General features: G+C 46.6%; 1 protein-coding gene across 2 annotated transcripts in view; it reads right to left on the reverse strand.

Moving 5' to 3' along the window:
• Positions 1–6,627: 6,627 nt before the first annotated feature.
• Positions 6,628–27,616, reverse strand: part of LOC135388362 (uncharacterized) — a 40,989-nt gene continuing 20,000 nt past the window's right edge. For both annotated transcript variants that reach the window (XM_064617879.1, XM_064617878.1), the window contains exons 10-15: positions 21,996–22,250; positions 17,539–17,739; positions 17,296–17,472; positions 12,303–12,371; positions 10,128–10,298; positions 6,628–6,872 (exon numbers count right to left, since the gene is read on the reverse strand). In XM_064617879.1, the coding sequence (XP_064473949.1) occupies positions 6,772–6,872; positions 10,128–10,298; positions 12,303–12,371; positions 17,296–17,472; positions 17,539–17,739; positions 21,996–22,250 (974 nt within the window). In that variant the 3' untranslated portion in view covers positions 6,628–6,771. The remainder of the gene's footprint in view (positions 6,873–10,127; positions 10,299–12,302; positions 12,372–17,295; positions 17,473–17,538; positions 17,740–21,995; positions 22,251–27,616) is intronic.

The following is a 27,616-nucleotide window of genomic DNA, read 5'->3' on the forward strand; positions in this document are numbered from 1 at the left end:
ATCATGTTTGGCTCTCATCGATCTGGCATTTAAATGAAGGAACAGGTATGATGGCACAACATCATTGAATAAAGAGGTTTTTACCTCATTTGGAAGGTGTGCAGTTTGCATGTCTAGGTGATAGACGTAACATTTTAAGCAACATTGTCGAGATCAGCAACATGGCTGATGCGAAATGGTTTATCTGACTCATTTTTTTTCATGAACACTGTTCCCTGCTTGTGCCAGACGAACTTCCAGTGAAGCTGTCTGCCAAGCATTCTAGCTTTGTAGAAAAGATCCCTATTTGTCGTCGTTAGGTTTTCGTTTACGTACACGTTCTCACCGTTGATTTTCCTTCCTCGAAGTTTCCCTCTATTTGCGAGCCATTGTTCACAAATAGTTCGATTTGTAAAACGAACTAGGATAGGTGGAATTCTGTCAGATTTAGAAGGCAGTCTATGTATTGCTTCGATGGCACTGATGTCTGATTTTGGTACCTCAAGGGCGGCAACAACCTCGGAGAGTTTGTCCAGTAGATTCTCTTTCTCAGTATAACAAATACCGTGTATCTCGAGGTTGTTCCTTCTGTTATACTGCTCTAGGCGGTTTAATTCCTGCTTGATAGCATCTACAGCATCAGTGCGAACTGTGTTGCTCTCTATTTTATCTATTCTTTTCCGCAGGTCGCCGATTTCTTGTTTCTGGGAGCTAAGATCAGCAAGTAAAGTGTCATATTTGTCAGATATCATCTGTAGTGACGTTTCCATCTGTATGAGGGTATCGCTCATGGAATTCACCCTGTCTTTTACTGGGGCAAGGTCAATGAGCATATTAAAAATTTTATCTATTTTTTCGCTGTCCTTTTCAGCCGACATACTTTTCTTCTGCTTAGTCAAACCACTTTTACAACGTTGACAGGACCAAGTTCCACGACTTGAGCGTACACCGGAACATTCACCCACGTGAAATGAATCACTACATTCGTGGCAGAATACAACTGAATCACGAGTCGTGAATTGCTTGCTACAAGCAGTACACATGTTACTGGATTCGGACATATCAACAGTTTGAAAGTTGCAGTCAGCGGCGTGCACTTATTTAGTAAGAAAAGTACACAACGCTTACCTGCAGAATACAAGAGTTCAAAGTTTAGTGGTGCTTTTAACAGTCGCCGCTGACTGCAGAAATGAAAAGCTTGCAGCTCGCTTAAAACGATGTGGCGCTGATGTTGCTCTTGGAAGGCAACCAATCAAGATCGTTGTTTTCAGAAGAAATCATCGAATTCCTCGCAGCATGATAACAGAGGGGTGTCGGTTGCACGTGTTAGCGTTGATTCCTTGTATCGGGGCAAAGATCCACGAAATAGGCGATCTGCAGAATACAAGAGTTCAAAGTTTAGTGGTGCTTTTAACAGTCGCCGCTGACTGCAGAAATGAAAAGCTTGCAGCTCGCTTAAAACGATGTGGCGCTGATGTTGCTCTTGGAAGGCAACCAATCAAGATCGTTGTTTTCAGAAGAAATCATCGAATTCCTCGCAGCATGATAACAGAGGGGTGTCGGTTGCACGTGTTAGCGTTGATTCCTTGTATCGGGGCAAAGATCCACGAAATAGGCGATCTGCAGAATACAAGAGTTCAAAGTTTAGTGGTGCTTTTAACAGTCGCCGCTGACTGCCTAAAATAAATACTATACATAAAATACTATATCAACCCTGTAAAATTTTGCTACTGTTTGGGACGATCTAACGTTTGCTTTTAAAAAGCATGTACTCCCGTTAACATGACACAACAGAACTCCTACATGGCCAAAGTCCAGAAGATTCGTTACTTCTGCAAATCCCCTGTAATTTGCTGCTGGCTGTCCATCAGTGTCCACTTTGCTTATCATGTGCTCGTACACAACTGAAGATATATTGAGTATGAGATGCAACAGTGACGCACCGTTCTGCGTCACTTGCCACTGTACTTGCCACTTGATAAGGCAGTGCAGCAAGTGATAATGCAGATAGAAGAGAGTATGCAGACTAGCTGTTACATAAGGAACGGAAATCCGAGAGAGAGACAAAAACACTTCACATAGACACGAGTTATTAGCGATATGAGACGAGAAATCCCCCGTTCTCCTACCCCAAGAGTTTGAAAGTGTACACAAAAGTACATCGTAGTCATGATGACAATCACACTCTACATGTAAATCACTGCACTGGCTAGTTCCTGGGAAGAGCGAATGGTAACACAGAGAATTCTCATCCCGACAGAAATGCTATCCCGAATGTTATGATGCCGTTCGTCCACCGTGATCTTTCTATCTTTGGCCACCTTCGCGTGTCGTCGTCCCACTCCACTTCTGTGTTTGTTGCCGTCATCGCCTACACATGCCACAGAAGTATTTGTAGAGATGAAGATAACCTGGTTACGTTGCGAAAACGGCTCCCGAGCGAAACGCGCGACAAGGCAAAGCCGAGAGATGGGACGCGGAGCATCGTTTTCAGCTGACATTCACCTGTTCAAGGCACGCAATGGCGGCCGATCACGTGATACTAACATGGCGGCGCCCACACCGACCTTCGGTATGAATAACATACCGTCGCGCGCGGAGCTCGAAGTCGAGCCGCCGACGCCGTGAACGTACAGCGGTCACGAGGCTCCTCTGCAGCCGCCGCCGTTCCCGCAGACGAGTGCTCTACTTCTCATCTCCGTCTCCCCTCTCTCCCACTGAGTCCAGCCATGTTCCCCAACAGAGCAGTGACGTCACCTGCGGAGTGCGCTGTTAGCGCCCTGAAGTGGCGACGCACCCGCAGCATCCCTAGTGGTGTACCCGACACAATGGCTATAATCTTTTAAAGGGACCGAAAAGTGAATATAAACCTATGGAAACTTTATGTTCAGCGAAAAGCTTGAACCTTGAAAAGTTCAAATATCAAAGAACTCCGCTGAAATCGCTGAAGTTTTTCTGTAATCAAATTTTCCATAATTGCATGTCCAGGGACCTAGTAGGAAACCGAGCAGTCTGTCAACAATTGCATGACCCCGCGCCATGTGTCGAGGACGCATGTAATATGCGCACTTCCGGGCTCTAATCCGGCGAAAACGAAAATGGCAGTGGGCATTTGTGACCACTTTCTACGTCGATAATGTCGAGCCTCTTGAACATGAGTTCGCTGGAATTCCGCATTCGAGAACTGTCGCTCACACAGAACTGTTGTTCGTGCATTAGCGTGCTGGAAAGTGTGTTCTTCGCAGCAGAAGATTCCTCGTCCAGAGATTAATCGGAATCACATTCGTCCTCAGCAGTAGCTCACCGTGCCGTGAACATGGACTGCTTTGTGAAATTTCCATGTATCAGGGAGAAGCACTTGTGTAACCCGAAACAAATGCTGTTTTTTCGTTGTGCAGATGTTCATGTGTGAAATGCAAACCGACGGATACTACGGATGGATACTACGGTTTTTGCTGCCGAGAGGTGGAGAATGCGTGTGAAAAGCAGACACACGATTGCATCAGAACTAACGAATATTTCGAAATACTGTGCCTTGACACCGAAGTACTGCAAGTGTCTTTTACATACATCCGAGAAACCGAAGAGCATGGCAACATAACACGGCAGCGCCATGTGGTCTTTACGCGCTACTTGAACGGCAAACTGGACGGAAAACCCTTATTTCTGCAGGAAATTCCGTTATACCACCTGTCGGCCATTCACAAGAAGGATATGGGGTGCTCCGAGAAAATACAATAGAAAGTACTCCACTGGATATCGATCTGCGTCATGCATGCTATTAGGGATGCTTTCTTATCAGTACGCTGACCTGTAGAAATGTTGTCAGCATATTTTCATTTATTGTTTGCTGCAAGTTTTTCTCATTGCTTTTTCTTTGCTGTCACAGCATATTATAATTACTAGTTTGTTCCTGGAGGGTTAAGTAACCTGTGGGCATAGATGTATTTGTAGGTCATACTCATGTCTCAATTGCATATGTGAGAATTAAGTAAGATAATTTCAGCTGAACTGTGTTCATAACCTTTTAGTATACTTCTTAGTGACCACGTTTCCAAATGTCAACTAATAATTGAACCAAGATTGGGTCTTAACACTTAATTAACTCTGTTTTGCTAAACGGAGTACATGTAACTGATTCATTATCACGTCGCCAACTAACATTTGTAAAGGAGGACTTCAGGCCTGATTCAAGTATTATTAACCCTTGATCTGGGTTCAAAGTTAACCATGCACCATTGGTGTGCATAGTACTCCAAAATGGCTAAATAATTTATTGCATAAGTTCTATGTTACCGTAATTGAGATGTACTTTTGTAAAGTACTTTTGACAGCCCTGCAAATTGAAACTGGCTTCAGTGTACACCACAAATGCATCGTAACATTTAATTGAAATATAATATAAGAGCAGAAGTAACATTTTGTCACAACTCAAACTATATCTTTCTTTTTTATTGTCCAGGGATTTAGAAAACAGAGTAGGACTTCCTGCCCTCTGATGTTTTGACGTACTTGATGAACGTACGTACTTGTAAAACCTGCAACAAAATAAACAAGAGAAGTATGAACAGTTTCGTCTTTCCCTTTTGAATTTAATAAGCTAGTTATATTTTACCATTTGTTCACTTTTGCATTCTTTGTTGGTGAAAAGATTACAGGAAAAATAATGCTGCAGATCAAACAATGACCTCTCATCTTGATGAAGATCAGAACATTGCTTCAGGCATGCTAAGTGAGACAAAAGAAATGTACAATGAAGGTTGTACAAAAACAGCAAATCTCCGTCGACTAAAACTTTATATATGTGGACGTTAACACATCGTGTAGTTTCCATCCAAACGTAGGACTAGGCAAGGTTGTTTGGTAGGTTGTTGGCATGTTGATGTGCTATACCGTTACAGCACATCAATATAGATGAGGGGCAAACACAGTAGACAGCGTGATGGCTGCAAACTCAAGTGAAGATTTATTCAACAGAACAAGAAACCGAAAGCATGAGTAAAGAAAGGCAGTGCCCATGCAGCGTATGCTGAACCATATTAATCATATTAATCAATTAACCATAAGAAGGTAGGATCGGAAGAGCAATAAGGAGAAATGACAGTTGCGTTCGAGATAGGGGAACTCTGCAAATTTAGGACCTATATGATGTGGTAACCTTGCATGGCTCACTGCAGCTCTGACACACATTGAACAATTCCAGTAGTGGGCCTTAAAAGACAATGAACGTTTGCTGTTTCACTGGGCATTCAAGTGTAGAGGATGCATCTCTAGAAAATTAATTAGCGTTCCTTAGTCATAAAGTCATAACTACACCTCAACAGGAAGTACTCTTGTACCCTTCAAAACAAGCTAGTAATTCTCATCGGTTTCTTCTCTTGTTGACGTCATACTAATGTTCTGCACCTGTCCAAAGACTCAAAAAAATGTCACAAAGTCCTCAACGCGTAACACATCTGTGGACTTTGCATACCTGCTTTCAGCTATATCTGTCATGTCAACTTGAGTGCCTGGAGCACACACACACGAAGCAGTCTTGCGCCACTTCAACACTGGCAGGCCCCTAAACTTAAATTTGTTGATGTTGACAATGTTGAGTACGGGACAAGTAGGATAACATAAGTTAAATTGAATACGTCGTCGCTATATAATAATTTATACATGTGTGACGCCTGTACATACCTAAGACGTTGTGTTGAACTAGTCACCTCGGTGAAGCAAAATCACTGTGTACTGAGCATCCGTGTGCTTCGGACGTCTTCGCAATTCGCCTTCTACGGCATCTTCGTAGTCATCAGCAGCAAAATGAGCTCAGCACACACGGCACGACTGCTACATCTAATAACCGAGTGTTTCGTACCACATTCGTTTTCGCGCACTTTCCTATTGAATCTTGTGGTAGAAAACGCCTGCCGCTGATGGTGAACGAACATGATTTTTGCATCCCCGAACACCAAAACAACACCAAGCATATGTAGGTCTCTCGAATAATTGACACAACCACCATCGAACATATCATTCACTTCTCTTCGCGCGACCAACACGACCGCCCAAGACGTAAATAATAAACGAGATAACACAGACGACCTTGCAGATGGCGCAGCGGATCGTAGCTCGTAGCGACGAAGTAGCTATGGAAGTGAGAGTCATTTTTAAAATGGCGTTTAGCTGTAAGATAATGTGCGTCAGCTTTGTTCTCTACAAAATTAACTCTCAGGTGGTAAGGGTTGACCAATCCCTGGGCCTGGACCTCAAACCCAAGTTGCTCTTTTTCGCCGTTCGCTGGCAGCACCGTCCATGTTCCGGCAATCTTCAAAATGTTTATACGTAAAAAATATGCCGAATTGAGAAGCAATGCTTTCTGTGTCTTGTCAAACAACGATGTCGTGCACGACAGTGGGCAAAAATATGGGGGTTATTTTTCACTTTTCGGTCCCTTTAATTCACCGGAGATAACCAGGCTCTACTGCGAGTTGCATCGAAAACACTCCGGGATTGGTGGGCTCTTCAGATTACAAAAACCAGTGCTGGCTGCGTTTTGCCACCAGCACCACGGTTACATCGCTCATTCGAAACCTAAACTATGAAGTACGGCATGGCGTTCATCCATTTTATTTGACCCTTGAGCCTCTATTATTTGGAGCTCTCTTTGGTGTCCAAGCATTTTATTTGATCGCACGTGCCGTGCTGTACAAACGACGAATATATTGACGATGTACATGAGCACGTAATACGTAGCAGGGGTATCAAGGTGAGATCGCCATTGGATGTGATATATTGATAATTCAGCAGCTACGTGTTATCTCGTAGATGGCAGAGAGCTGTACACACAGCAAGGCAGGTGAGGCCCAGGGTTGGAGAACCGACGCGTCGCACGGCGGAATAGGCACCCACTGCGTAAGAAGGCTTTCCATTAGCTTCAGGATGGTTTTGCATGAAAGTATCGAATTAATAGCATTTTTTTGTTGGGGGATGGGGGGCTTTGTTCCACAGGAAATTCACAGCACAGTTTACAGGAACCGAACCCCCGAGAAGGTTCCACACGTTGGATGACCGAACGCTTTGATCTAAAAAGAGAAATTGAACGCGTGGCACGCCCAGAACCGACCGCGATTCAGAATGATATTGTCTCCGTCCCTGATTTGTTGTGAATCAGAAAATCACCTGGAAGTGCACGGCTGTTCGTATCAGTTTGAATATACAGGGTGTGTTTTTGTTTTTTGCTGCACCAGGTTTTTTAATGAGAAAAAAAGCAGTGAGAGCAGCGTAGACACAGGTTTCGCGATGGTCAGGTGGAGCATGTAGCTATACAAGATGACTAATTAACCAACACTTAGATTCACCGTATAGCATACAGCATGCTCTGCGCCAACAAATGCTACCAATGATAGTGTTATCAATTTGGACAAATGGTAATTGACATAGAGGGCATACGCCTCCTTCTCATTTCGAATCAGATGCGACAACCCTATCAACCGTCAGAATGGTTAATGTCACAGATCGTGCTAAACGGCGATTTGTTGTGAGTGGGAGACAGTTATCGTTGAAAGTCCTTTTAAAGTTGCACAGAAGTAATTTTTAACACCCTGTTTTCTTCCTATAAAACTGTTGAGTAGGCCAGTAAGATGCACCATGCGAAGTAATCACACCACATAGTCATAATTATCGCAGAAATTGGATTTAAAGTACGCCGCAAAAAGCGACCGTGCGCAACGGCGGTGGAGAGAAGTACCAGCCCGTGATCTGCCTGGAACCGCGCGCTGACGCTTCAAGGGGAACGCTCGCTGATTGGTCCAGAAGAATGTCTGCTACTCTGCTGTCGTCTGCTATTCGGCTGTTCGAAGTTCTAAAAAAGCATTGCTCCTGACTGGGTCATGATTCGGCCGCGCCTTCTATCCCCAATTCTCTGGGAGAACTCTCAAAATGCATGAAACGCATGAAACGAAATGCATGAAAAATGCTGGTTTACGGCGGCAAAGGAACAAAGCGAACCAGAACGAGTTCCCCTTGTAACGTCATCGGTGACGTGGCATCATATCTTCTCCTCGTTCTACACGGAGTGGCGAGTTGTGTGTGTGTGTGTGTGTACGTGTGTGTGTGTGTTTTATAAACAAATTGCACACAAAAACCCTTCGCGCTATTCAGTAAAATGACACACATTTTCATCAGACGTCTTATAGGAGCATGAAAGTGGTATCTAACATGCCCAAAAACTGCTGTCATCTTGTAAAGCAGTACATGAAAAAAAAAAAAAAACATTCCCACAAAATATTTCTTCCAAAGTTGTTTCATCGCGGCGCAATTTGCAAAATCGCCCACCCACCCATAAAAGTAACCCACTCTCGTTTGTGGTATAGAGAGCCCCTTCATTTGTTGGCCGGAAAACCGTCTGCTGTGAACACTGCAAGCTGTTTCTTGTGACTTCTATTCGCTATATGATTTATATCACGAATTTCTGAAAAACAAAGCATATATGCAGCCCGACAACATAAGATTCCGATCACAACAGTAATATCCGTGGCTTCTGTGCAATCTCAAAACAAGCTCACATGCAGTAGCAGAAAGCAAGCAATGGCGGCGCTATTGTGGCCCCACCTGTTAGTCACTCAACCAACTGTGCAGTGAAAACAGTCAGACAGGCTGCACTCTGTCGGGAAGCACTGGAGTATCGCTGTACAACGCAGATTCGTGCAGCACCACTCGTCCTTCCCGTGGTGTCACCGATACTAAAAAAATCGAGGTCGTGTCGTTGACAGCCTACAAATCCTCAGTTTCGGACATTACGCAGCTGGAGAACGCCTGGCGTCTCCGAAGCGGTAGCAGACGCCCCGATTTGCGCGATGTTCCTCATCTCAATCATGTGATCCCAGGTCCAATGAGGAGCGTCCCTACCAACACGTCACATAGTGACGCGCGTGACGGCGATCATTACGTGTCTATCGTGAAGGCGAAGGAGGATGTTTCCCGCACGGGGGATTCCGGGGGTGGGGGGAAACCGGGGGTGGGGATCAGTCGTCTAGTTCAACTTGAGAAGGAAAATAAATCTAGTCCGCCATCTACATACGCCGTTGAAGACAATAGCGTTGGGATAATGGAGACAATAGACACAATAGCGCGCCAGGAGAAATACTGAAGCCTCACCATGGGGGACGGCTCGCGTATACTGTCATGCGATCAGTCAACACGAACAGCCAATACGGAAGGCAAAGAGAGTTTGATGAATTACATTATCTGGCGGAGGAGGGAGAGTGACATCTCTATGCCCAGCCACCTTAGCTGCGGCGCAGTAATATTTGAGAGCTGATTTCCTTTCCCTCTTCAGTTGAACTATAGTACATACATTTGTGAGTGTTTTTAACATTAACTTCTAAGAGGTCATCGTCATATAAATAAAATAAATCACTTCTAATCCGATGCTTGTCGTTTCCGCGCCCCAAGCGAGACGTATTCAGGGAAACACCAGATACTGCATATGTATGAATTGTTTTACTATTATTACGCAGAAATAAAGGAGCTTCAGTCGTCGGAAACATGACTCAGAAATTTGGTGTTTCCCACAAGTCATCCCCCAGTCACAACACCGTATGTTCTTCTGCGACAAGCATTTTTCTATCACATTGTGTCACCAGACACGACACGTATTTGCACGCCCCTGCGTTCGAAGCGCTTTTTCAATGAGATAACTGCACGGAAGAACACAGTAACATAGGTACAATAACATTTCTGTAATAAAGGCGTTCATCAATGAAAGGTATACATTGAGAATTTATCAAGTTTTCGCTGATGCCTTTCACTGATGAGCGTCTTTATTAGAAAAATATGTAACTGTACCTACGTTACTGTGTTCTTCTGTGCACGCGTCTCATTGAAAAAGCGCTTCGTATGCAGGGGCGTGCAAATTATTGCAAATAAAGAACGGCAAAAATAGTCTCTTTGCCCCGTCGAAAAGAACGCTCCCCGTGTTGTCCGTACACCGAAATGTCGAAGTCTCGGTTCTCCGAGACGTCCGTTAACCGACATGCCGTGCACCGAAACGTCCGTGCACCGAAATGTTCGGTTCCCCCTTTCGGTATTTTGTGTCCTCTTGAAGCTTATTCTACTACGCACAGTGACCGCTAGGAAATATGAACGGAACGTTGCTTCCTTGCCTTCGACGCATTTCGGCTCATCTCCACTCCAATTGCCGTCGTCTTGGCACCACCGTTCCCGGGGCCCAAGCAGGTGATAGTTAGGGGCGCAGGTGTATTCGGCGCATGTATTGTTCTTCACCATCACACTTCCGTTCTCAATCTCCAGCTCCGGGCAAAATCCGGCAGGTACTGCGGTCGTATTTTACAATATATTCGCTTCTACGTCGGACTATTCAACGCACTGACCACAAAATACAAAATAACAAATCTTATGTCATTTGCTTGCTTCCGCTACACTCTCAAAACGGTCACTTCTAACAAAGGTAAAAAATGCACAAATGTAATCTACAAGAGTGCGCTGCGCTGCGTTTAGAGACAACGCAAGCAGAAGCAACAGCGCATTACAGACTCCCGGACAAAGTTTACCGTATACGTGAGCGACGACCTCCACCAGGCTGTTTCGTAGAGCGAGGTTTTTCTTTTTTAAATGCGTTTGCGTTAGGAGTGTCAGCATGAAAAACGCGGACAACCAGAAATCGCGTTAAGGCCGGACGAGGCGCTTAATCCTAACCCATTTCTCGCATTTACGACTAAATCACCATTGCATTTCTTTCGCTGGTGGATTCGGATTCTGGTGCAGGATTTCGTTTGCTCTGTATAGTGGATCCAGGTACTTGCCCAAGATAACAGTAAGATTCACCATCACGAAGACGGACAAAAAGGTAGGGCTGGACATGTTCGAGAATACACAGTGGTTCAGCACCACAAGAAAGTGACACAAGTTGTGTCACTTTCATAGCTCGGCGCGATCATGATCGCGGCAGCCTTGCCAGTGCTTCGTGATCGCACTCATGATCGCGATCATCAGGCTTTGATTAGGCATTGCGATCATGGTTGCGCCGAGCTATGGTCACTTTTAATAACGTGGACGCTTGAGTCACAACAAGCACTCGAGCGCCCGTGTTATTCTTAAAGGGGCACTAAAATGCAAAACCAATTGCTCTCAAATGAAAGTCATTGTTGTCATTAGTATAATACACGCAAAATTAGTTCACACAACGCTACCGTTTAGAAGAAAAGCGCAATGAAGACAAGTGCCGTCTTTGGCGGCAACGAATGGGATCCCCAGGAGGCAAAGATTGGCGGCATCCAATGAGACAGCAAGAGAAGTGCACGCATACCTGTCGTGGCCGTGTGGATTTCGAACGGGCCGGATCTTAGTGTTCCGTATATGCGCGGCATGATACGCATTGCTTCATTTTTCAAAACAGACTCACTGAATTCTAGCCTAAAACAGTTTTCGCAAATGTTCCACTGACATTTATTTTAACGTCCTTCGGACAGCGACGCCAGTCGACTTCACAACGCGCCCTATGTTTTTCGCAGGACTGTTCCATGGCGTGGCCACGACCTACTAGATTATAACGACCATGCCAGGCGCACCTCTTCTATGCGCCGCATTTTTGGAAGGTAGCGGTGGCGCTTCTGATCGTCCCAGTTATTGCTTCAACTTCTACAATACTTTGTACTTCAGCTTACCTTAGTATTTCTGTACAAGCGGTGGACGTTCCACAGATGTTTCATTCTGAGCTTGATTATCATCATCATTCTACGCGTTTTCATAGGGGCTATCGCTGTCGTCTGCTACGGTAGTCGTACATACGCTTCTGCGCGTTCAGAATTCAAATTTCCATCGTCCAATCGTGTTGTGCCGATCAGTAGCGCCCCTGGCGGATCGTGCGGACAGGCTCCTCATAGGGTTTTCGGATTGTGACATGGTAGTTATAATCTAGTAGGTCGTGGGCGTGGCTCGCGCGTGCACGCGCAGCATAGACTGAAAACACGATCACCGATGCACGAGCTGCGACGTAACGAGGTTCACTGCTTAGCGCCGAAGCAAGAAAGAGTCCCGTATATTTTTGATTGTAGCTTCGAAACGAAATTTTCGTAAGTAAGTTCGTAACGTAAGTTTTGAATTATGATAACAAGTACGGAATTAACATAACGTGGAACTTGATTTGAAGTGAACTTGTTTTTGCATTTTATTACCCCCCTTTAATATTGTGTCCACCCACTGTATTTTAGCAATGCAGAACGTCCATGCTTTATCACAGAGTTCCGGTTGGTGCTAAGGAGGATACTGGAGTAGATTTGGCTTCCGCGGGGTTTGTGGATTAGATGAGGTTCTCCTACCCGACATTGTTGTTGATCGTCTTGTGCCGGCGGACTGCTGAAGTAAATCCCCTCCGTCATCTCGAAAACCTGCGGTTAATAACGCATCTGATTGGATCAAATTTGCTTCTGTTTCTGGTTACCGAAATGTATCAATAGCGTACAAGTAACTTTTAAACGTAGGGATGTTCATTCATAATCTGTTCTGGAAGATCATTCGGCAAGTACAGTGTACAATGGTGTAAAACTGAAAGCTTAATTGTTGATATTCAAAAGGAACCCGATAAATATTGGCAAAGGCACTCGGCACTCTTTAGTTTTTGGTAAGACACAGGTAACATTGTCCTGGATTCTAGAGACAATTAGTAGATATCTATATCGTTATTACTACCACAGCTGAAGCAAATGTTTGACTGGTTGATTTCCAAAATCCAGCATTCAAACTGTCTTCACTCCTTAGAACTGTAGGGTTATTGTGTACCTTTTCGTGTCAGTTTGGATATAATTTGGCATTGATAATTAAAAAAAAGTTAAAAAAGTTAAAAATAATTAAAAAAAGTCAACACGATCCTCTCTCTTCGAATGAGAAGCGACCAGCGGCATGGCCGAGTGGGCTAAGGCGTCCGCTCGTTGGTGGTAACCAAGGTCGTGCTGAAGACTGGGAGGTGGTGGGTTCGAATCCTACCGCCGGCTGTGCTGTCTGAGGTTTTCCCTGGGTTTTCCGAAGACTTTCCAGACGAATGTCGGCACAGTTCCCCCTGAAGTCGGCCTAGGACGCATACTAACCCCCCTGTCCCCCACTCCTTCCTGCTATCCTCTCTCCGTCTGTCCACATCTGTACGTCGCTCATAGCCACAGTTGCTTCGCGGCGCTAACACCCAATCAAAAAAAAAAAAAAGAATGAGAAGCGATAACCCGTCATTTATAGGAGTGGTTGGCGCAGAACATGCTGTGCGGTGAAGTTCGGTTTTTAGATTTATTTATTATTTATTTATTTCCAAAACTGTTAGTCCCAAGTCGGACCGTTGTAGGGGAGTTAAAGGTGTTGTGACAGTTGGTTTCCAGCTTTCCCAGATAAATACGAAAAACTATTCTATCGCCCGACATCATTCCAGATTCAAGTTTTCAGGTCCATGGCGTGAGCAGGTACGGAGAAGAACGGCCCTGAAGAAGCGACATCGGTGACGTCACACAGGAGCAGCGAGGGAAGACGCGCGTCTCCCAAGCCAAATGGGGGAGAGGGTTTTGGTTTTTTGCACTAGCTTCCAGAAGGCGCTCACCTCACTTTAGTGAGGCTAGGTAAGTTTGGGTTTCACAGATTTGGGGGGGGGGGGGCGCCTATAAGTGACTAGTAATCCCTACAGCACGTCTACCTGATTGCTTCAAAACAAGGGTCTTGCAGAAAAGGTCCCCGAATTCCGGCTACAAATGAATACGTCTGCTATTTAAATAATATTGATCGATAATAATAAACAAAAATGTAAAATGTACAAGTAATTCGAAGTATAGCTGCATACCAACCCGAAAACGACTTCCGCAGCCCCATTATCATTCTCGCTCGAGATATACTCGGTAAACGCCATTCCTGCCTTGCCAGTATGAAAAACAAACAACTCAAAATTGCTCGGTTTGTGCAACTTCTCTACCCATGTACCGTACGTCCAATTTTTACTGATTGTACATGTATGTAGTGGATACTTGTTGCAAGAAGGATCAGCCAAGCAAGGTAATGAAACCTAGTTGTGGGTACTTGTAACTTGTTGTCAGGAATAAATAAACAAAACGAATCAACCAACGTAAAAAGCCAACTACAACGTATGCACCTACCCGTAGCTAATACTGTTTTTTATTCCGTGTTAGCGCCGCGACGCAACTGTGGCTATCAGCGACGCCACTCCTAACTGAAAGAGCAATTGTGAATTGAAGACCGCAAAAATTATAACAAGTGAATATATTTTAGAAAGAAGGTTGATGTGAGGTGAGGTGAGAAAGATACTTTAGAATGAAGGTCGAGGTGAGGTGAGGTGAAGAAAATACTTCAGAAAGCAGGTTGAGGTGAGGTGCGGTGAGGAAAATAATTTTAAAAGGAAATTGAGGTGAGGTGAGGAACGAAATCCCCCCAAAATGAGGTGAGGTGAGGAAAATAATTTTAAAAAGACGTTGAGGTGAGGAACGAAATCCCCCAAAAATGAGGTGAGGTGAGGAAAAACATCCGGGATGAAAATTTAGGTGAGGGCATTTGCCCACCTCTGCTTACTATACGCCCTCGTTTGACTGATAGGTGAAAATTTCCGATCCATGATATGGACGCGTGATGATGATACCAATGTGTCTTCGTTCAGGAGTTGAGAGGAACTCTTATGCTGACTTCTTTCATGTCCGAGCCGTTTTGTTGCGAACCGATTACCACTATTATTTTTTTACGGTTCTGCTCCTGTTCGGGTTCAACGGTGCCATAAAAAATTCGGTTCAGGTTCGGTTCCAGCAAAAATAACGGTTCCGCTACGGTTTTCGGTTCGGGTTCGGTTCGACACCCTGCTACTATATCGTGCTTGTAGGGAACGTTATGATGAAGGTTCTAAATATCTCTGGCTATTGAGCCTTAGGTTATTGTGATATAGCTGAAGAAAAAAATACTACGCTAATCTACTACGATTTAGCTAATCTACGTCTGCTTCTTTGGCTTTCTAACTGTAAATTATTTCTAACTGTAAAAAATAGATAGAGTCAGTTCACCTGAAGTTGGACATTATAAAACGGGATGCCAACCTTTGAACTTGGGCTGTTAGATTCTTTTTGTATGGGTCTCGTACTGTACTACCATATTCCAACGAAGGACGGAAGGTTCCGGTTCTGAATAATAATAATATGTAATGCGTGGTTCTGTGTGCCAAGACAGTATGATCGTGAAGGACTTCACGGTTTTCAGACTGTCGGTTAACCTGCTTTAACGCTGCGCTGAAATCTGGTGCTTCTCGGAGAACGGCGTTAAACATATCGTTTTCACCGCTTCCGGTTTGGTACCAAAACGAAATCCGGTTTCATGGCAAACTCTCTCTGCGCCAACCACTGTGCCGAATGATACAGTTATGGCTTCTGATTTGAGGAGATAGAGGGAGTCGCATACGCTTTTTTGTGACAATTCAAATTGTCACAAAACGGCGTACGCCTCCCGTTTTCAACAAGTCAGGAATGCGAAAGATATAATTCTGCATGGCGGCTGGTTCCGAGCGTCCTTATAGTCGCAGAAGGACATGAAATCTTCGTGACACCGGAAGTAGTGGAGGGGCTGGTTTATGTCTACACGAGAATGTCATGTATAGCAGTGCGTACAGCTTGGGGGAAAAGTTTACGGAACACGGCGTATTTCTTCCAAGGTTGTTTACCGAAAACATTGTTTCCGGTTCCGTTTCCGGTAACTGAAAAACTCGGCTTTTCGTTTCCGTTTCTGGACGATTTTCGGTAGCGGTTTCTGTTTCCGTTTATTTTTAAGAATTGCGTTTCCATTTCCGTTCCCGAGGTAATTTCCGGTACTGGTTTCTGTTTCTCATCTGGAACACGTACTGTCTGGTTTTGGCTCTTTCATTTCAGGTATTCTAGTTAATGGATGCAAAAGGACAGCCACACCAAACACAAACACTAAATACTTTAATGCAAAGTTCGCTCGTGCGCAAAAATAACACGTCATCCAAAACTTCCATCTTGCTGCGCAGTTGGCTCAACTCGAAAGAAAGTCTCGAAAATAAACGAATGAATGAGTGAATAAATAAATGATGACTAGAAGAATAGTGCGGATATATATAATTTTCATTTTAACGCGAAAATACTGAGGGAAACGTCCTGCGAATCTGATTTCCGTTCATGTTACCACTTTTGAATTTAGTTTCCGTTTCGATTTCTGGCAGTGGAAACAAACAATTTCGGTTCCGTTTCCATTTTCATTTCTTGTTGAATTTCTGTAATTACCGTTTGTCGTTACAGTTTCCGGTATCCAACCCTGATTTCTTCATCACAGCCGTCTTGTGCTAGTATCAAGAAGAGTTCGATAAGGAACGGGTGACCAGCTATTGTAATCATCTCCTTGTATCTGTGTCCCCTCCTGTTTGCTGCTTGGGTGTCACCCCAATGGAGAAATGTGAAACCCCGGTGTCCCGTGAACTTTTGTCACAAGCTGTACGTCCTAGCTTGCATATAGCTGGCGTTGTAGCTGGCATTCTAGTGTTTCAGCACATATCACGCTGTTCCCAGTTCCCAGTTCAGACTGATGCCGTTATCACGTCATGCGAAGCATGGGGCGTACGCTTTCTTTGTGACAATTAACACAAGCGCATAAGTGTCACAAAAGAGCCATACGCCTCCGGTTTTCCCGTGTCAGGTTTGATAACGATGTCAACCAGTATGGTGGCTGTCAAGGAGCGCAATATGCGTTGAAGTTTTTTCTTTTTCTCAATCTTCCGTGTCAGCAACACGAAACAATTGCAGCTATAAGCGGCATACAGACATGGACAGATAGACAGAGGACAGCAGGAAGGAGTGGGGGACAGAGGGGTTTAGTGTGGGCCCTGGGCAAGATCAGGGGGAACTCTGCCGACATTCGTCTGGGACAACAGGGAAATCATCAGACAACACAGCAGGTTATCCTCATATAGGCAGCCCTCTTTGCTCATATAGTTGGTAACAAATCTGGGCCACCAGTTAGCTCTGTCCATTCTAAATCTCAATTACGTTTCAAGAGCGTAGCTAGAGCGCTTTCATGAACGCACGTGCTCAATGTTGAAAAGGTTGTGGCTAAAACAAAGCTGCCTGAAGAAGAAAAGTGCCTTCGTTATTATAACCTACACATTCACATCATAACTTCTACAGTCCCCTGTACAGAAAAATCCCCAGAGGGGGTTTTCTACGTTGGCTCGGTACGGATTATGGAGATGTTTGGACGACAGCCCATTTACTGAGAGGGAATGTTTCGTTTTCAGTTGCAGAAGACAACGGCGACAAAAGCGACTCGCTGCCCCACCTGAGCACGTTGCATTTGTCCACTCTGGCCTGGCAATGGGTCCGAACTGTTGGCATACGATGGAAACTTGTTCACCGCTCTTGCACCGGTAGTACTGTACGTCCCCGACAACATACTCAGTCTTCGGAGGACCCACAAATGTCGATTGGGCTGGTGTTCCGGGTTGGTCGCAAATGGCTGCGCAAAAGAACCCCCTGCCCTATTACGACGATAGAGTTTTTTTTTTTTTTTTTCGATGCTTGCCTGTGCAGGATGGCGGCGTCGCTCCGGGTTTCCAAACGGTCGCTTCACTCGACGACGTATCGCGCACGCACACCAAGTACCCAGATGACTTATATCCTTCTAGGCATCGAACGACAACAGCGACTCCTTCGAATTTATCTTGGAACTGTGCCGCTGTTATGTCCATATTTGCAATCAGTGGTACAGAGACAGGACACTTCCCTAGAAGAGGGAGGCTGCTGCAACAATATCATGGTTACCACCAACCCGTGTAGCAGAGCCTGAGGTCCGCAGATGCACAAAGAAAAATCACTCGGCAAAGTCTATCGATATTCAGCTTCGCGCGTGAACTAAGTATTTATTGCTCACGCGTACACTTGTTAGACGCGTAAAGGCCAACGTCCATGGAGCGAACGTACAATGAAAAAGCTGCAAACTTCGCTCAGCGTGATACGCCCAGCGCGAGGCGTCAAAAATGTGAGCGCTCGCCGACGCCGCCTGCCTGCCAGATATTTTCGCCCAGCGTCCGCGATTCCGGATATAATAGCAGTACCGTGATGTTACACGTAAGGTTTGTCTGCCTAGCGTGGCGACATGTTGCACGTGTCGCAGGGTGCGACTGCGGATTTCCACCACGGTTCTTTTTACGTGCACCCGAAATCTCCAATACACGGTGCTGGAAGCAACGTGTACCTCCCTCACATTGCTGCCGCCCTTGGCTGGGATCGAGCCCGCCAACTTGAGCTCACCAGGCCAACATGTTACCGACTGAGCTACTGAGGACAGCAGCGATTCCGCTGCTGTTCTGAGTCAACTGCAGATGAACAGGAGGCCGGCCAATCAAAGCGCTCTTCCGCTACGAATCTGCGCCTGCTACGCTGCCTTGTCGTTTGCACGTGGCGCTCTGTTCTGGTGAGTCGTCGTCGGTGTTGTCGTCTGCTCCGTGTTTCGCCCAGTGAACCGCTAGAACGCCAGGCACACTCTACCTAAGAACTGTGTTTTCCTTTCGCAGTAGTGAATATGCCGTTCGATACGTTACTGCACACACCTTTTTAGGCAGTTGTTGGATTCAGTTGCAAAATTTTTGGCATTAAGTGCATTTTTTCGAGAAACTGATTTCACTAAGCTTTCACCTTGTATTCTGGCAACAGTGATATCAGAGCATGGCGTCCACAGGGGTGACACAAACCCGCCATTGTTGTAACTACCCTCAAGCGGGTGCTTTCGGCAAAACTGCAATCTTGTCCTGGTCGCACGTCATATAAAAGGTCATTTTGTGGTCATGTGACTTTGTTTACATGCCGTTTTGCCACTTACCGACGTATTTCCGGCGCCATAAGAGATGAACGTATTTTGCCAGCGTAAACTATGCGGTGCTTCTTCCGCAACATGGTATCGGATAAATCGGATATTATCGGAGATTATCGGATAAAAATAATTACCGTGACCGAAAGACATCGAAGAAGTTGCGCAGAAACAACGACCGGATTGTTTATAAACGGCTTGGCCGCCGATTACGGGTGCCGCCACCTTTAAGGTCACGTGTGCCTTGACGTTTGCCGTGACGTGCGACCAGGACCTGTCCAAGATGCATTGCGTTCGCCCAGTACGCTTTCGTCTACGGAGCGAATACATTGAATGCGACCCCTGTGATGGCATCAGAGCCGTCCGTTGGTTTTTCGTTCCATGGACCTGCCACCGGTGAACAAGTGGCGGCGAAACGTGCGTGGCAGTCCGCAGTGTGAACTTCGTTGCAAAAAATTCGCTCCATGGAGTTAGGCCTGAAGAATTGTACACGCGTACACAATTCCCGGTGCACTGAAGGACAACCAGGTCTGTACTGCACCGTGTTCCACCAGATTTATGAAGATAATGGTCCTTAGCCAAATAGTGGTGGCAAAAGAACAGTGTTGCCCCCCGATAATATTAAAATATTTTCTAAAAGATTACGAGGTGGATTTGAACGAAATTTGTGGCGTTTGTATACTGGTAACCTAGGCTGTCAAATGGGCCAGCAGTACAAATCCGAATGCCTGCTGCTTGGCAGTACCTTTAAAGGGGCACTAAAGTGCGAGGAAGTTTCGAATCCTTGCTAAGTCTCCTCCTGCGTTTTTTCTATCGGTACAAAAACATCACACCAATATTTGGGCTAACAGAACTTCGCCACATAGCACGCACTAAACCATCACCATCCCTACACTCTTAAAAATGAACTTCACCGCATAGCACGCTCCTAGCCAACCATTATCTCGAATGATATCGTTATCTGCCCTGATTTGTTGAAAACACAGGGCGTACGCCTTTTCTGTGACAATTATGAACAGCATAAGTGTCACAGAAATGGCGTACGCCCCCGTTTTCAACAAATCAGGGCAGATAACGATATCATTCGAGATAATGGTTGGCTAGCACCGTGCTATGAGGTGAAGTTCATTTTTAAGAGTGTACACTCTAAGAACAGAACTTCACCGCATAGCACGCTGTGCGCCGACCAGTGCGTAGAATGATAAAATTATCGCTTCTAATTCGACGAAAGAGGTGGGCGTACGCCTTTCTGTGGTAATTTGAATATATGAAAACGAAATGAAACTTTCCCTTCGAATCAGAAGCGATAACCCTATCATTCTTCGCAGTGGTTGGCGCACAGCGTGCTATGCGGTGAAGTTCTGTTTTTATAAAGTGTAATGACTTTGTCCTGCCCCCTGAGTGGTTAAATACGGGAGTCGTACGCCTTTTTGGAACACTTGTGCAATTCAAAAAAAGGCGTACGTCATACGCTTTCCACAAACCTGGAGTTATAATGGCATCATGCTGTGCAATGCTTGACCTTCACCGTGCCACGTGGTTGAGGTTTGTTCTACAGTATGGCGACTTCTCGAGCCATTCAATTTATTTTCCGGCTACACTATAGAAACAGAACTAACCATTCCCACGAATGATACGGTTATCGCTTCTGATACGACAAGAGAGGGGGGCGTACGCCTTGTTTGTGGCAGTTGCCATGTGCCCAAATTGCCACAATGAGGCCTACGCCCCCTCTCTTCGAATCAGAATTAACCGATAACCCTATCATTCGTGGCAATGGTTGGTGCACAGCGTGCTATGCGGTGAAATTGTACTTTAAGCAAGTACACTCTAAAAACAGAACTTCAACGCACAGCACGCTGTGCGCCAACTATTGCCGCGGATGATAGGGTTATCGCTTTTGATTCGAGGAGAGAGGGAGGCGTACGCCTTTTTGTGGTAATTACCATATATCCAAACTGCCACAAAAAGGCGTACGCTCCTCTCTCTCTCTCCTCCAATCAGAAGCGATAACCGTATCATTCGTGGCAATGGTTGGCGCACAGCATGCTATGCGATGAAGCTCTGTTTTTAGAGTGCATATACGGGAAGGAGATAGGCGCGTTTGCACTCTACACTCTTGTAAACGAACTTCACCACAGAACGTGCCAACCATCACCCCGAGTGACATCGCTCTTACCCGAGATTTTCTTAAAGGGGCACGAAACAGCTAGACGAACATTCTCCAGTTATTATGCTGAATGAAAAAACGTGGCTCACGATGTCAAAATGTGAAATTCATTTACTTCTAGCGAGCGCCTTTACCACGAAAACAAAAATGCCATTTAAAGAGCATAATCTCCGTGAGCCTCTCCTTCATCCTTGGTACGGGGACACGTACGTCACCAGGTTCCAACGTATATCGACACCGCATTCCAGGCGCTGGAGGTAGCGGAGATTTCGATGTCCCAGCCAATGACTGGCTCCACTGAGACAAGCCGCAGATCGCCAAGGAACCGGTTGCGGGATATCTCGGTGACTTTGCGGAGTAATACAACACTGAAACCATAGTGCACACATGAAATGCAACATTGCGGGCTTTTGGTACCGTTTGATCTGGTTACCTTGGGATTGACAAGTGGCAAGACGTTTAGAATGCACCTAACTTTCCGATATTACAACAAAATCAATCTAGAGGCGCCCGGCATTTTGAATGGTTGGTGGTACGCGACGTCAAAATGACGTGTGGCTATTGTCGCCTGGGCATAGCAAAGCGGGGCATGGGCGCGAAAGAGTACAGTGAATATTCGGTCGGTTTCGAGCCATTTAGTTCTTCGCGACAACAATTTTTGGAAATTGTTCACCGTCAGCAACGTATTACAACCCATTAAAAAAAAGTGCATCTTGTTTACCTGTTTACTGCCACTTTAAAACGGGGGCCGTACGCCATTTTTGTGGCATTATGCATCTCATAATTGCCACAGAAATGCGTACGCCTACAGTTTTCATCAAATCAAGGTAGAAAACGTTGTCATTCGGGATGATGGTTGACTAGGAACGTGCGTGCTATGCGGTGAAGCTCTGTTTTTAGAGTGTAAAGTCGAACCTCGCGAACTTTCTCGAAATCAAATCGCATTCATTCGCCACTGGAACACTCATCACTATAGTTACGACACGTTTGCTTTAACACTCACGGAGACACATATTGAAGGGAATCATCTTCAATTTTCCGGACGTGTCCAGTGCCTTCCATATTAGTCCTGTGTCGCATTGGAGCCTACTGTATTGAATCTTCTCCGCGTCGTCGTCGCACGTAATCTCCAGTGTGCTTCCCACTCCCAGAGCGCTCACGGTTGGACTGGTCTTTGGAGAGGTTCCTCGCGGAAGCCGGTTGCTCGGCGATGATTCGTTGTGATTCGCAAGAGCACTACTGGGTCTGGTCTCGCAACCTGTGCAGCAAGTGTGCGTTATAGGTTCCATATATCAACGAGTCAGTAACAATTATAATGGCGAGTTCGGGTGGTCATTTTATGGCAACACGGCATAGCGCTAGGAAATGAACCATTTCCATATTCGCGTCGCCCCTGGCGACGGAATGTCGAACGTCGTGTCTTTCCCCCCAATAATGGTGAAGCGCTTTTCAGACTGGCAGAATATTGGAAGAAGAATGCGGTAGGAGTAAAAGCGCATTGTACTCGTTATCGGACATCAGACGTCCGCGTAACCTTGAAACCGATTATCTCCCCACAATGAACATGACAGTGTCCCGCAGGTGGGTCCATAGCGATGTTTTCCACTCAAAGATGGCGGACTCATGGGCAAAGATGGGCACGCGCATACGCGTTGTCGGAAATGGTCCATCGCTAGGCTGGAGCGGGAGTTGGATGGGAGCTTGCCATCACGTGACCGTTGCCACCCGAACATGAGTGCCAGGTATGTAGCGGTTTTAGTCGCTTGGATCACGTTAGGGACATCGCGGTCGCACGTCTTCGGGTTCCGTCGTCTGGTAAACCACGTGAACTTCAACGTTTAGGCCAGTGAGGCCGCTACCGGCGCAGTGCAGATGTGATGGCACCGGATATAGTTGGGCAACCCGCTGCTCGGTCGTTTGGAGATCGGGCGAAAAAACTGCTAGCTAGCAAATTGCGGACGCTCGGAATGCGTCACGCGAACTTGCGATGCTTCGCTTTGACCAAGCGAACATAACCAGGGAGTCGGAGCTAACCGGAAACCGGAACCGAAAACCGAAAAAAAACGCTATTTTGATGTGAACCGGAACGGAATCGAAACCGTATACGCTTTTTTTCGCTCAGGAGGGAAACCGAAAAATTTATTTAACGGTTTTCGGTTCAAGAAAAAAACTTCACCGGTTTGGACTGCGAATAGGCGAATGAAGCTGCAGTCGTGTGTTCTGAAGTCATGTCATGGATACTTTACGAGGGTTCCGGTTACGGTGGAATGTATGTCGATATACTATGAGCCTTAGGCTCTTTTTGCTGCGTGTTATCGTTCACGCACATAGACTTATAGGTACATCTGACCGGTTGTGGCTCTGTACCAATGTGCCGTTGTGTTCGTTTTAATTTCATCCGCGCCAACTTTCCCCAACTAAACAGCAACAAAAGGGGGCTGCGTAACGACTTCTCTATCGGTAATGTCGCACAACGTGTCCCTTGTTTGAGAGCAGCGAAGTTGAATACACGTACATTTTCGTATCCGGGAGGGCAAGCGCGTGCGAAGTGGCGCCTCTTTTGTCGGCAAGGACAAGAAGAAATGAAAACTGAGCCGTCGAGCGCGTTTGTGATTGAAGGTGTTCCTCGATTTGCGCCGTACTCGTGCGGTGGTGCTTGCTGGCTAGGAAGCAGCAACAGACATTCGGATGGGACGCGATCGCACCAATCCAGCAAGAAGATACTTTTCGTATGACATCATGACAAACAAGTCCGTCTGTATCATGCGCTTCAAGAAAGAAGAAAGCCTATTTGAGCAGGACAGTCACCTGCAGGAACCAGGAGCTTTCAATTTCACAGTTGCCTATTAATATTAAATACCATGTATACGGAATAAACGGGTTTACATTTTGCAACATTGCTTTTTTTTGCAACATTGCTTTTTTTCTGGGAATGAATATGCCCGCCAGAAGCGGAACCGGTTAAAACCGGTAGGAACCGTTATTTTTTGTTCCGGAGCAGAACCGGTACCGGACCGTTATGATAGAACCGGAACGAGAACCAGGACGAAAACCGGAGCGAAAAACGTTTCGGTTCGACACCCTGAACATAACTGCTCGGGATCTGGGAAAAAAAGTTGTCCCGAAATGACCACCCGAATTCGCCAGCGCTTTGGTGTCTCATATCCCAAACGCACTGTCGGGCGCGTTCCTAGCAGAGCGTGAGCACCTTAGTATCTTAGCACCGCTCATTGCACAAGCACGGGCAGCGCTACGATACCGCGGTGCTCACGGAACTGCCAGGAACGCGCTCCGCAATCCCGCTGGATACGCCTGTGCCGTTCGCACGTCATGTTCGGGATCCAGGTTTTCGTTTGACGTCATCCTGGGAGAGCTTGGCACAACATTCACTGGCGGTTCAAATTAAAAATTAACAGTTCAGAAGATTCCCATTAAACCAAATGACTCTCATAAGAGCAGCTATTTCACTGTATTGTATATCGGCGTTTGTCCATATTTTCTTGAGTGTAGGCCACCGCTATCTTGCCAGTCCGGAACCGACAGAGCGAATATCGAGTTGGCGAGTTGAAGCCACTGCACCTACGCCAATCCTTCTTGCAGTGCGTAATTGCAGTGCAGTACAGTGCAATCCTTCTTGCAGTGCATCGCGAACGGGGGGCAAGTGTCCCCGTTGTTGATCTCTGTTGCCGAGACTCGCTCTGTCCGCACCGGAGGGCCATCACGATCAGTGCCTAATATCACGATTTCGCGCGATGTGATATACTTGTAGCGGCACCCCGGCGATGAAGAAGAAAGCGGCATCTCCGCATGTTACGAGGCGCACGTTACGACCTGGAGCTTCCAAGCGTACCTGCGAAATTTCAGTTGACTCTTCTGCTCTCGCCGAATAAGTTTACATTAGCTCTGCCTACCTTCACTCGAAGGAACTCACTTCTGCCTTCTAGCTTGGGATTGAGTCACGTATTTGGTCACCTGGACGATGTGACGCACCATGAACCAGCCTTTCGTCGCCTCTCGTTCCGCCAGTCAGTCCAGCCCAGCTCGCTACTCGAGCTACAGACGGTTCCGTGCCGTCAACCACACTTCACCACTACGCTATCCGTATGCCGCCGTTCTGGACCGACAACCCTACCGTATGGTTCTTGCAAGTTGGGTGCCCGTTTGCTCTCGCTGGGATCATATCGTAGCTGGCGAAGTTCCGTCACGTGGTGAGCGTTCTACCTCAAGAAGTGGCCGCACCACTCATTGGCGCCCTCTCCGCGCCGACTTAAGTCAACTCTTACGGCGCGCTAAAGACAGCCACTTTAGAGCGCACCAGCGCCTGTGAACGCAAGCGTTTACATGTGAACGCATATGCAGCACCTCCTTGGCGAGCGTGCTCCAACCTTTGACGCAGCACTTAAGGAGTTGTTCCTGCAACGTCTGTCACCCAACGTGCAGATGATTCCTTGCTTCTGCCACCACCCTGCCTTTGACGGACTAGGCAGCACTTGCAGACAACATCATGGAAGTGACTTCGCCAACCCCCTTGTGTTTCCGCGCCCCGTACTGCTTTCACCCCCTCCTACCAGTGGCGTATTAGGAGGGAGGGTGCTATCCCCCCAAAACGTTAGTCTATACATTTCCCTCTTTCTTTCCCCCACTACGCGCTCTGACAACCCCCCCCCCCGCCAAACCGAGGGTCAGGATCGGCCTCTGCCTCCTACACATTGTGACCTTGCCAGTCGTCCGGTTGAAGCACGGAAGCCTCCATTGCACACCTGCGAGCAGATGTTGAGCACCTCTCCGTAATGGAAGGCTCAGCTGTGGCATCGCGCTGACCCCTCCGACGTTTCCGCCAACGCTCCCGCTGGTGTGCCCTTGGACGAAAGTGCTCACCTAACGCGAATTCTGAATATCCTCCCGGCCCTTACTGGTAGTTCGGGTCACCAAATATGTGACTCAATAAAGGCATAGGCAGAGCTCAGGTAAACGTCTTAATTCGGTGAGAGCCGAAGAGCCAACTGAAATTTCGTAGACACACTTGGGAGCTCCAGCTCGTAACGCGCGCCAGGGAGATGCCGCTTTCGTCTTCATCGGCGGGGTGCCTCTACGTACTGTTACCTTCGTGGCAACACAAAAGGAACAGGGTTCATCGTGATTTAAAATGGACCAATGGGATTCTTTTAGGGATCCTTCTGGGAAAGCGCGACAGTCCAGAGAGGCCTCGGATTGGTCTCCTCAAACGAGGCTCCAGCGATGATTGGACAAATCCTTCCAGAAGACCAATGAGGGCTCGCTCCGCATTATGAGTCTTATTCAGAAGGACAGAGAATACGTAAATTACTGTTTTTCTATCGATCATAAATCACGAACGACGCAAAGGATGAACCCCGTTCCTTTTGTATCGATGTCAAGGGAACGACATTCCTTTCATTCTGCGAGAATAAAATTTTTACACTTTAGTGCAGTTTTAAATGAGCAGGGGAAAAACCTTCCTTGTATATTTTTGTTCTTGCCTGTACACATACGGTAGGTGTGACGAGAAACAACGAACGCTTCTGCACGAAACAAGAATATCGTATAGCTGACGCGTAGCACGCCTGAGGTTCTCGATTCGAATGAGCTCGATCGTAAGGGAACGAGTGAGGTGGACGCGGGAGAGGATGGGAAGGGAAGATACGATAGAAGGACACGACACGATCGGTGACGCTGCTTCTACGTCACATCATGCCCATTAAGGCCAAGGTCACTGGACTGGGGCAAGTACCGCCATCCTCTGATCACTGCCAACCGTAACATGTCACCCCATGCTGCGGCCGCCATTATTACTCCAAAGTCGCGGCGTGAAAGGGAAAGGATAAGGTTGAAACCCCTAGGAAAGGATCGAGTTACTTTCTCCAATCCAGTGTCGTAGGTCCGTCTCCACTTTCGGGAGACTGACGCGCAGCGTCTCGCGGCGGACCTGAAGGACGACCTTGAACTCGACTATTGGAAGGACGATTTGAACTCGTGTTGTATAGCTCCGGGAGCTTTCGAGGGAAGCCCCATATCCTGCCACCCGCGCGAGGAGAGGATAGACGGAGGTCCGGGCCCGCATTCCTCTCCTGCTCTCCTATACGCTACAAGTGGGCACTGGGCACCAGGTCCAAGCCACGCTGCTGCCCCGACTGGTTAGAAACAGGACGCGTACGCCTCGGTGTGACGCTTATGTTAGTTATCATAAGAAGGCGTACGCCCCGCGGTTTTCCAAGTCAGGAATTATTAGGGTAACAACGCGGCACCACTCGAGAGCAGGGACTATTCCTCTTGTCGATTCAGTGTTAGCGCCGCGAAGCAACGGCGGCTCTGAGCGGATACAGACGTGAACAGTTGGAGAGAGGACAGGAAGGAGGAAGGGAGACAGGAAGGTTAGTATGCGTCATGGGACAACTTCAAGGGGAACTGTGCCGATAGTCCGCCGGGTCATTTTCTATTCCGCGTGAACGAACAAGATGCAATGCCATCGTGTCATTTCGCCCCCGGGTTGCTCTAATACCTGGATAATTGTATTTACTGCACTATGTATGCAGTAACGTTTTATGTGCTGGAGCGTGCCGCATGTAATGCTGGTACTCGGTAAATGTATTCAAACGAATTCGAGAC

Source organism: Ornithodoros turicata, chromosome 3 (genome assembly GCF_037126465.1).
Source record: "Ornithodoros turicata isolate Travis chromosome 3, ASM3712646v1, whole genome shotgun sequence".
Classification (NCBI taxonomy): Eukaryota; Metazoa; Arthropoda; class Arachnida; order Ixodida; family Argasidae; genus Ornithodoros; species Ornithodoros turicata.